This window comes from Oreochromis aureus, linkage group 22 (assembly GCF_013358895.1).
Source record: "Oreochromis aureus strain Israel breed Guangdong linkage group 22, ZZ_aureus, whole genome shotgun sequence".
NCBI classification, from domain to species: domain Eukaryota; kingdom Metazoa; phylum Chordata; class Actinopteri; order Cichliformes; family Cichlidae; genus Oreochromis; species Oreochromis aureus.
Window position 1 is genome coordinate 15,407,355 of NC_052962.1, and position 11,261 is coordinate 15,418,615.

At 39.0% G+C, this 11,261-nt stretch overlaps 2 protein-coding genes across 5 annotated transcripts; both read right to left on the reverse strand.

Annotated features, from left to right (window-relative positions):
* Positions 1-922: 922 nt before the first annotated feature.
* Positions 923-6,482, reverse strand: snx10a (sorting nexin 10a). Of its 4 annotated transcripts, none has more exons than XM_039605865.1 (7): positions 5,607-5,662; positions 4,058-4,105; positions 3,816-3,902; positions 3,624-3,724; positions 3,431-3,529; positions 2,368-2,559; positions 923-2,280 (listed from the first exon to the last, which is right to left on the reverse strand). In XM_039605865.1, exons 2-7 carry the CDS (start codon positions 4,088-4,090, stop codon positions 2,148-2,150), a joined length of 645 nt encoding a protein of 214 aa, XP_039461799.1. In that variant the 5' UTR covers positions 4,091-4,105; positions 5,607-5,662; the 3' UTR covers positions 923-2,147. The 4 variants fall into 4 exon arrangements, with proteins under 4 accessions (XP_039461799.1, XP_039461800.1, XP_031611984.2 ...); XM_039605866.1 differs by lacking the exon at positions 5,607-5,662 and adding an exon at positions 6,458-6,482 and having other exon boundaries at positions 925-2,280; XM_031756124.2 differs by lacking the exon at positions 5,607-5,662 and adding an exon at positions 5,345-5,600 and having other exon boundaries at positions 925-2,280.
* Positions 6,483-7,418: 936 nt separating this feature from the next.
* cbx3a (chromobox homolog 3a (HP1 gamma homolog, Drosophila)) lies at positions 7,419-11,261 on the reverse strand. The gene is made up of 5 exons (XM_031756125.2): positions 11,105-11,261; positions 10,178-10,331; positions 9,798-9,954; positions 9,334-9,428; positions 7,419-8,550 (listed from the first exon to the last, which is right to left on the reverse strand). Exons 2-5 carry the CDS (start codon positions 10,321-10,323, stop codon positions 8,424-8,426), a joined length of 525 nt encoding a protein of 174 aa, XP_031611985.1. The 5' UTR covers positions 10,324-10,331; positions 11,105-11,261; the 3' UTR covers positions 7,419-8,423.

Sequence of the window (11,261 nt, forward strand, 5' to 3'; positions counted from 1 at the left end):
AGAAAGCGAAGAACATGTTCTGTGTCATTTTATGTGTTGCCTACAGGAGCCTGGTCACCTGTCCAAAGGCAGTGAAGTTGACTAATGTGACAGAAAATTAACAATTAAAAATATCACACGGGCCCAGAGCCATTGCAACGTGGGCCGTTCACAACTCAGTGGACACCCTAATTGCTTTGAAATACAATTGGGTTTGGGCTTTGTTTGGTGTTTTGGAGGTATGACGCACATCACTGCACACTGGAAATTGAGTTATAAATTACCAAGCTGAAACAGACATGTACCATGAATACTCAATATCCAAATGCTAGATGTTTTTTCCGAGAAAAAAGAAAGGCAGATGTGCGCATGTACACTCACATAAAATACAAGATGCCACCGCATGCAGTTGCATTTCATTTTGTCAGAAAATTGACCAGCTTTAAACCAAACAGTGTCTGTGTATGTGTCCCGCTGTATGCTTGTCGTGGAGTACGTTGATAAGGTCAACCTTTACAGCAAACAGAGAGATGGAGAGCTCCAATCACAAACCACTGGGACTCTGAAAATGACAGAAGATGAGGAAGGAGAAAATGTTCATCCATCCGCAGCTTTCCCACCAGTGTATTCTCTGTGCGTGTTTTCAGACACGCCTCTGTGCCTGTGCGTATGTCTGTGTTTGCTGTATGAAAACAGCTCAGTGGCATGTGTGTGAAGTCACTGACAGCTTCATTATGGCTTGTGCGCACAGGGAGACCGCACCATCCAGGAGAGGACAGAGACATAGGACAGGCTAGGCTTAACATTGGGCAGGCTGCGTGTGGGTCCAGTGGCTGGCTGGTGGAGAAGGGCAGCTGCTGTCTCCTTTAATGAGCCTTTCCTTCTTTCATCAGCTTTCAATTTACAGAGCTGTCCAGCACTCCTGCATAGCCAACCACACCCCCACCTGCTCACATTCCTGTAGCACATGAAGCTGTCGTTTTCCTTTCAAGTGATTCCCAAGAGCAGTCTAATAGTTAAATTAATTTGCCATCGACCTTTAATTAGACAACCTCACCTGGGAACACTGTGACACAAGGTTGAAACGTGACAAACTCTGAGCCGCTTCATGCCCAGCACTGATAATACTTTAGATTTAACATGTATATTCATTTGCAATCATCTGGCTACAGTTTTGATAAATGGTGAAAATAAACATTATGAAAACTTTCTGAGATTTAGGGAGTTCTTAACAAGTGTACACAAAGTTGGCTAAGGTTTAATAACCCAGTTTTCCTGTCCTGGGAGGCACAGCTGTGTAACAGTGTATAGCAGGTAAACATTAAAATTTAGCTAGTGCAACTAGATGTCCTTATCTGGAAAATGTCAAACAAGAGAAAAAATAAAAAGCTTTAAGGCTATGTGCAACTTATAAGCTATATGAGTAGAAATGCTATAGTTTGTACCCAAAATAACAGTATTTCATACCATGCACACAATTGATATGATCGGCACATTTAAGTCAGACGTGTGTTCCTTCCTCTCACACCACTATTTACTCAAGCTCTGGGTGGTGTGATGTCTACACTCCCTCTACTGGACTGTTCAAACAGTACAGACTATTGTACTGAACACTGGGACAAGTGACAGGTCACAAAACAAATATATACAAAGTATACAGGAGCAGGAACTTCAGGTTTTCTACAAATTAAAAGAGAAAGTACAGTATGGAAGATCTGAGTTTTTCTTCAAAAAAAAAAAAAAGAGGCCATTTATTTATGCATTGACAACTTATAAAATGTATTCTCAAATATTTTCCTTTAAAAAAAAAAAAAAAGTGTACAATGCAAAACAACTCTTGCCAACCTTAGTACATTTTAGTGCAGTGATTAAAAAAGTACACATTGGAAATAAGAATGTCAGTTTTTACACATTTTTTTTTTTTTAAAAACATGATTTTTTTTTTTAAGTACATGATACTTAAATGGTACCAATTGCAGAGGAGACGAGGCAAGTTATTAAAACGTTTTCAAAAGGGTCACACTGATGTTAACAGAAGTTTAAAAGAAAAAAAAAAAAAGTTAACAATAGCATGAGTTCAATGACGTGTTAGACACATTAATGCAAAGATGACCTATACATCCACAAGAAAAAGATGAAGAAGAAGAGTACAGTGTCATGTCTTTACATTAGTACTCAGTAAGTGGGCTGGTAGTCTCAGAAAAAGAACAAAAAGGTTCTGGTTCTCCATCAGACTGAAAGAAGATGGGGCTACCTCGCTCAGAAGTGTCAACACTTAGTCCCAAGCCTGACGATGAAGTGCTATTTGAAAGAAAGACTGAAGGGTCAGTTCAGTTTTAAGTCAAGTGTTAACAAGTAAGCACTAAGACATTTTCTATAATAAATTACCTTTCACAGTCAGAGTCACATGAAACCTTTTCTTCTGATCTGATACAACCAGTTCTTGAACGCTGAATGGCTTCAGCTACCGTGTACCTGGTCTTACCAACAGCACACTTTGCAATCTTTGTAATGCTAAGGTCTGACTGGAGGAACAGATGGAGCCGACTGTCAGATAACAACAAGGGTGTATGAAGAACACTAGAGGAGAAAAAGACATTAAATAGATGAGATCTTTTCAATAAAATCCAAATAAAATTAGACAGTATTAAGGAGAACAAATCAGATTTTGATGGGATAAAAAAAAAAATAAATAAAAAAAATAAAAAATGCTTATATCTATACTGATATGGACTGGGTAACGCATTAGGAACAAAAGAATGCTACATTGAGGGAAATGAAAATTATGAACCTACACAAGGCTGAATTAAAAGATACCCCTAAAAATCAAAGGATGCAGCAGGATAGTCCATTTTGCTAGAGTAACATTGCAGCAACTCAAAATGGTACTCGGGTTGGTTAGGTTGTATGGCCCTCCACGGTCTTTCTCCAGATCTGAGGTACAATCTGCCAGTGTTAGATGGACAGAAACAATGTCCCAGAGGTTTTTCCTGTTGGATTTAGGTCAGGTGAGCATGGAGGCCAGTCAATAGCATCAATTCATTCATCCTCCAGTATTGCCTACATACTCTCACTACATGAGGCCAGTCATTTTTGTGCACCAGGTGGAACCCAGGACCCACAGCACCAGCCTAGGGTCTGAGAATGGGTTCAAAAAAAAAAAATGGGGGGGGACAAAACAAAACACATTCTTGTTTTGGGGATCATCTCATGTTGCCTTTAGTACATTGTTATTAATGAAATTTACAACCAAAGCAAATTAAACTGATTACCAACCCCCTGCTACTTCACTCACCTAATTAATATCCCTCACGTTTAAATGACTTGCTGTAAAAGGGATGTGCTCATTTTTTTCCCCCCCCAAACAGCCGTTGGGAGTATGAAAGGCTCCTCCAGGAGACATTAATAATAACTGAACTTCAGAAACTGCTTCAGCAAAAGAGCAACTCACATTTCTAAAAACTTCTGCAGACCCTTGATCCTCTGGATGACTTGTTCTGTGTTCTTCAGACTGAAGAAAGGGTTCCAGGGTGGCAATTTAGGCAAGTCTCTAGACATGGATACAAATACACATTTGTAACTTGCTGGATTATCAGTTTACAACATGGATTAATCACCATCATAACAAGAAAACCTCAACATACATTATGAAAGCGTTCTGTTCCAGGCAGTGACGCAACCAAACAAACTCACTGTAGCGCCGTCTCACAGAGGAGGTCTTTTTTCGAAAACACATGCTATTAGTCTGCAAAGAGACAACGGTTCATTAAATGCTTATAACAAAAACAAGACAAAATGAAGCCAACAGAAAACTTTCATTTTTAAGACGCACATACATGTAAACAGATCTCGTAGTCAACATGGGTGTGCCAGCGGTCATCTTTATGAAGCCTTGGATCCTGAACGCAAACTCTAATAAATTCCTGCAAAAGTCAAGACCAGAGTTCCATTATTTCAAAATAAAAATGTGAACATGGGCAAAATGAAAACAGGATTGTCCCACTGTTTGGGTGTCAAAATAGCAAATAGATAAACAAAACAAGATACAGGAAAAAGAAGTAGTGTCAAAGCCACTTACAGTATTTGAAAAATTATCCAGAATAGTGTCCATTATTGATACAAAAACCTGGAAGGGAAATAAACACATTAATACCACCATTTAGCCTATTTGCTTATCAGGTGGTCTAATTTTAGCAAAATATAGCAGCCTTTGTGGGCTCTGAATTAAACAGCATGTTTAAAAATCACATCATTTCTTTTGTCCCCAAATCCAATTTACAAAACAAAGGCTAGCAATTGAGCCTTGATGGATTTAGGAGTGCAAAGATTTCGAACAGATTTGGGATCAAGTGGGACGAGGGGCAAAGGTGGAGGATTGAGCTTATGTGTGGGAAATCTTGGTTCTGAACATGTGCACAGAGCAAAACACACTTGGGACAAAAAGAGCCCAATAAAAAGGAAATACAGTCCAGTGCTTTCAAAGCCAACTAGACAAAGCTAGCTTTACATTAGTGATACGCGTTATCCAGTCATCTGTTCATGAATAAACAAACCAAACATGCCATTTGCAGGCCTAAAATCAAACCAGAGATAATAAGCAAGTTTAAACATGTTTTCAAATAGGGTGATCAGGCCACCTTCAAGAAACTGAACTACACACCTTGCTCTACAGATCACATGAAATTATAAGCCACCACAGACTAATTTGTATAAACTCTGTACTGGGGTGACTGTGTGCTCCTCCAAGACTGTTGTTGCTCTTTGACACCAGTCCTGTAGCTACAATAATTCAGAAGGTCCTACACCTAGAAGTGAGGTTAACAGGATGCTGTAGGTAACCCCCCCCCCCGGGAGTTGCATAATGGAGTGTACTTTGATCTGAAGTTACACGCACTCAATGCTCCAAAACACTTATGAGCACAAAGTATTATAATTTTCTAACCACTATCCAGGACAACATAACAGGGCTTAAACAATGATTTAACACTCAGAATCAGTGCTTATTATGCATCTTCTGAATACCATAAAATCACTTGTAATGTTTAACCTCCTGAGAACAGAGGAAGAAACACTCTTCCCATTGAACTCTTTGTGATTTCCTTCCTCTTTGGAGCTAAAAGAGGTCACCCAAACATTCAGGAAAGCCCAGGATGTCCTCTTTTTAGCTCATCGGGTAGCTACTGAGAGGAAAAGAGGAAACGCAAAACAAAAAACCCACAAATAAATATATATATGTTTAAGAAAAAAAAAAAAAAAAAGAGCGAGAAGGACGCACGATTTTGCATCTACTTTGACCTTACCTCTCCCTTCTTCACCTCGAGTGAAATTATACGATAATGTGAACAACCAGGACCAGCTCACTGACCTGGCTTGAAGCTTAGCCCCTCCTGGACTGAACTAATACCAACACTGCTGCTACTAATAGGCTACTAATTTCTCACTGCTAAGCACGACCTCCTTTCCTGACTCGATCAGGCCACGTAGTTAGAAAGTATACCATAACAAGCAACATATAAAAAGTAATGTTAAAATGCATTGTTTTTAAATCATTCGTCTAAATCAGGCGGAGAGAAAATGATCAAGAAACTCAGATGAGAGTAATATGTTAAGCGACGCTTTCTGCGCACCTGTTCCTTGCTGCTATTAGCCGGAATCAGTTTAAATCGTGTCACCTGGTGGGAGGAGGCCAAGCGATGGCAATGCAGCGACAACCCCAAATAAAGTCATAATAACTTTATATAGTTACTGGTCTCTACAGGACCTCAGGGAAAAAAAATAGCCTGTGAACAACCCAATTTTCAAACATTCACTTTATTCATTTCCTGATTGATCGATTGTAGGTGCCTAACTAATAAAAAGAAACAAATTCATTGTTAAATTGATCTCTTTCTTCTTGAACCCTTCCATTTATGTTTCTTCTAATGCAAAGTGCTTATGGGGATTTCCATTTAGAAACATTCAGACAATTTAAAAGTACCACTTCATGGTCTGAGATTGTATGTCTGCTTCTTTTATGTTCCTACAACCAGCACTGAACCACAATAACACTGTATGGTGGCTGGGTAGAGAAACTTTGACCAAAAACAAACAAACAAATCAAAATTTAATAACTGTCCATTGTTCTGACTTTAATTGTTAACATAGTTGTCCATGACTGCTTCACTGCAATTCTAGATGAAATTTACATATGCATGCTAGTTTTGAAGGGCGAAAATGAGACATAGAGACAGACAGGCAACCGCAGCATGATACGGTATAAAAACAACATCCCAAAACCTTATCTGAGAAATCACATCATAGGCTGTGTTGTGCTTCGTTTCAACTAATAAATCAAGTTTCAAAAATAAAATCTAAATCTCAAATCAAGGCATCAAAACGTCAGAGATGACACTGACACTTAGTCTGCGTGAACTCCAGCCCACAGCATGCATAGTTGTATACAATGACAGTTTTAAAATTGAAGACCAAGAGATCTTACCAAAGCCACTTGGCGTCTATCCCTCTGACCAGTCCAAGAGTGGATCAAGAAGCTAGTGAGACATGACCTTAGGTTGGATGGTAATTTGCATATAGAGATCTCTTTATCTTGTGTCAACAGAGACTTTCATTTGCTTTTACAGACTGTTACAAAACAGCACCATTTTCTATCCGATTTCTACATAATTTTATGGCCAATTAAACGAAATTCAGAGTTGACAAAAGCTGACCCCAGAAACGTGAAATATACACAGACCAAGATTTATTTTAAGTATATGTGTTTGTGTTTTATATTACTTTAAATTGCTGCACTGACATTTTCTTTCCATTATTATAGCTGTATGTCTATAGTGAAATGATTCAAGCACTTAACAGATAAGACATGACTGTGTTGCTGTGATTAGATATTTGATTTAATCAAGATGTCAATTTTTTTTTTTTTTTAAAAAAGCTAAACACTTATGAGGAAATGAGAATAACAGGTCATTTTCCATCCCTGTATCCTTTCTGCAAGCTTCCCACTACTCTTTAGCTTTTACAGAACATAAACACACCTTTTTAGAGAAAATGGCTGTTTGATATCACATTTGTAGGTGAACTTTCATGCCACAGTTGTGTTTTCCTGGTAGGACTAAAGGCTGGATATCTATCATGACCTTGTCCAAATCACTTCATTTCAAAGAAACTTGAGTGATTTCCCACAGAAATCAGTAATGCACAAAGGTTCACTGTCTATCTCCCATGCCGTCATGCAGTCTTGCATTTAGAGTGAAACCACAGGACAACCAAAGCACTGCAGCATGAAGACAAAACTGTAAAAAACTTCACCCAAGAAACATTAGGAACATAAGGAAATCCTAATTGTTAACTTTGTTTCATATGCAACTCTCTGCGCATTACTGCCAGTAAAGTCTGTATTTGTAGTCGAACCCATAAAAACTAAAAGGAAAAAAAAAAAAAAATCTGGCATAAAACCTTTATTAGAACGACAAACAATATTTAAAGACAGTATACAAAAAGTATTTATGGAACAAAACATCACTACAGTAGAAAACATGAGCAAGAAGGTGGCAGAGTGAGAGAAGCATTTTGGTATTTAAAACATTTAAACAAAGATGAGGGTGGAAGTGGCTTTAATCAACCGTCCTTTTTCAGCTGTGCACTCGCTTCCATGAATCTGGCTGCATCTCAGTGTGTTGACTTCATGTCTAAATGAGCACCTAAACTAAACCAAGTATTAGTAACGACATGCACTGGATTACAACTGTACTTGTATCTTGTGAATCTCTGAGTTGCAAAGCTCACTAGTTAATGCCCTAAACTGCAATATTATGCATGACATTTAGTCTTAACTTTAGCTAATCACTTTAAATACAGTTTCATTTCTCTATGAAGCATTTTTACAATTCACACTCCAGAAGGAAGTGCACAGCTCTGAGCGACACACAGTGAGATCCTGTGCTGTTAATGAAAAGGGGTGAGAAAACAAATCAAAACTGTAGTTACACCTCACCCACAAACAAGTCTTCTGAATGTATGGCTGAGTTGTGCATACTACAGAGCTCTCCTTCACTATCTTGAATACATTTAAATGAAGCCATTAGGAACATAAGCGTTATCCATGTCGGAATAACAGATTGCTGAGCAGACTGCTGAACCCAACATTGTTGTACATCTCGTGTCTGAAAAGGGGCTAAAGAGATCAATCATTCACAACAATACAGGAAGGCTTCTTTCTTTCCTTCGTAATCAAAAACACCCTCACCTGTTCTCACAATCGGCTAAGCTTATATTTACAACAGAACTCTCCACGACTGCCATGCAAATGTTGAAACTTCTTCCAAAACAAAAAACAACAACAAAAAGACTAATTTAGCTAGACCTAGAAGGCAAGTCAGGAGAAATCCAGTCCTGAGGAAAAGGTTGACGATGTTGATGTAGGCAACTGCATGGGTTGCAGAGAAGAACTACTGGGCTTCATCCTCTGGACAGGAATGCCAGGTCAGTCTCTCCTCATAAAAGGATATGACCACCTGAGGACAGCGGGTGTTGGCCTCACGGGCTGGGACCAAATCTGCCTCATCCGAGTCTTTCCTAAAAGAAGGCAGATTGAGAGAGAGGAACATTATAGAAAGCCAGCATAAGTTAATGTACTTGAAATCAACTAAGTTTATAAGTTGAGAAAAGTTTACAGCAGGAACAGACTGGACAGTGGCAGTTTCATAACTGTGGCTCTGTACACCATGTAGCAAAATCTAAGCAGTGAAAAGCAACTGAAGTGTAGACACTGAGATCCAAGTTCAAGGGTTTAAGAAAAAAAATTTAGTGAAACAAAGGAAGTTCCCGATTTTTAAGGCCTCAAATGCAAACAACAACTTAAATATAAATAAATTAAAAAAAAAAAAAACAAAAACCCTCTTGCAGGAAACAACTGAAGCCTTGGACATCAGTTGCTGACTGGTGTGTATCCAACAGGGAGAAAGACTTTTTTTCTCCCCTTCCACAAATAAAATGCATGGTTATCCAAGTAATTCCACTCAGTTACACTTCCTTCACTTTAAACTTTCTTTGACTGGTATTACAGTATTTCAGGATAATTATTTGTACTGTGAAGGATCCAGAAATCATAGCACTCAATACTTTTGAATTCGCTGGCCGTCTATCTTCGTAGCATAAAACACCAGTGACTCACTGTATACCATGCACATCCGTCCTATGAATTACACTGCCTTCACAGTAACTAGATTAACAAAACATTACTGCGCTAAGGTCTTGAACTAACACTCATTTCATTATATTTTGCTTCCAAGGACACAGATTTCCAACCATCCAAAGAAAGGGCTTTACAACATCTAGAAAATATTTTTTAAAATGTACCATTTCATCAAGAACATCAACTCCCCACTACTGTCTGTTGCGCCAATGATTCGCTCAGGTTCGAGGTTCCTAGCAAAGCCACGTGGTTTCTCAGCCTGTAGGTGGTTACAACAGAGAATGTAGCCATAGAAGATAGGAAAGACAAAACAACACATTTTGATTCATTTAAAATCCTTGCATATTCTAGCATAAGTTCAGAAGCAGCTGCATTTCAAGAGTATAATGCACAGTTAAATGTCTATGTACAAATCCAGCTGAGCACAAATATGATTATATGTATTATGTATGTATATACCCATGTATGTATTATGTATATAATACATTCATTTATAATAATGCTCTTTTTTGTTTAAGTTATGCAAACTTTTCTCTGAATGGCCCCCGTGTTAAGCTTGGCTGTCCTAAATTGAAATTGTCTTTAGGACATGTTAATTGCAGAAACGTGTGAAAGCAAAGGAATTCACCACATCTTTCTTCTTAGGTTCTGTCTCTGGCTCTTCCGTGGAGGCCTTCCTCTTAACAGGCGCAGGTTTCTCCTTAACGTTCTTCTGAGCCTCCAAAAATGCTGAAATCAGCTCAGGGCAATCCAGGTTCTCCTCTGGTTCCCAAGTATTATCAGCACTAAATGAGCAGAAAGAGAGTCAACATTTGCATTGCACCAATTCACACTGATTTCCATTTAAAAGAAAAAAAAAATGCAAATACTAGCATCAGCTAGCTTGCTTGAATAAAGGTACCGTCTTCATGCAACCACAATGACTTCAAACAAAAGTATAGCACAACCCCATACCAGGGAAGCACTTCCAGCTCAGCAGGAGGTGGGCAGGAGTCCCAGCCAACTCACTCTGTAAATCCTTTCCACTTGAGGTAGAATTCTACTTTCCCATTCACAACACGCTGGTCCAGCACTTTTTCCACAACGAATTCTTCAGGTTCCTCCTGTGTTTCCTGTGTATCCTTCTTACTCTTGGTATTCTGCTTCTTTCCCATTTTGTGATCTAAAAACACAAACAACAAAGGAATTCGATAAGAGTTTGATATTAACAAATCCTTCACATTCATGTGCTCCTGATATCCACATTTAGGATTGGCCATAGGCCCTAAAGCCGCTGTTCTGGGGAATCCATCCTACCTGGCAAACCACACCGCCACAGACACCTGGATCGTAAACGAATTTAAGTGTGAGGACTGTTATTTGCCCATTAGGGTAATAAAATTAGGCAACCTTGACAAAGGGATGACCACCAACGGGAAGTAAAACACAGCATTAGCTAGCTTAGCGATAAACTCTTAAAGTATTCAAAGATACCCAAATTCTTATAACGTTAGCTCGCATGCTAACTTTAGCTGGCCTTTAACCGTTAGGGAAACCCTACTTTAGTTTTATCGTGTCACCTGGAATGCGGAGGGACTTAAAATAGGTGAGCTGGCACAAAAAAAGCGTGCGGGTAATGTTAACGTAACTTGCGCTAACAACAACGTACTCAACTTCAACGCGACACTCGACGTTTTAGAAACGGATAAATAATGTTAAGTTCTAGGATACAACTACAGCATAACGAGGAACAGACACTGTTACTTTCGCTTGCCTGTTGACGTTAAAGTACTGCAACTGTAGTCAACAGATCGTTTCTCTCTCATTCGAAACAGCGTCCAAATGGTAAAACAACTGGTTAGCATATACTGCTATTTCGCTACAGTGAACCAATTAACTCTGACACCTCTGTTAATGATAACCCTTTTTGAAACAAGTCGGTATCTGCATACATACCCTAAAACAAGAGAATCGCTTCAACGGCACTTCTTTTTCCACGCGGTCAGTTGATTCTTTATGTCTACAAGAGTGTGGCTCAACAGCACGGGCGCCAAAAGCTACTGACACGCATACTTGTGCGCATACTTGTGCGCATACTTGTGCACCATCTACG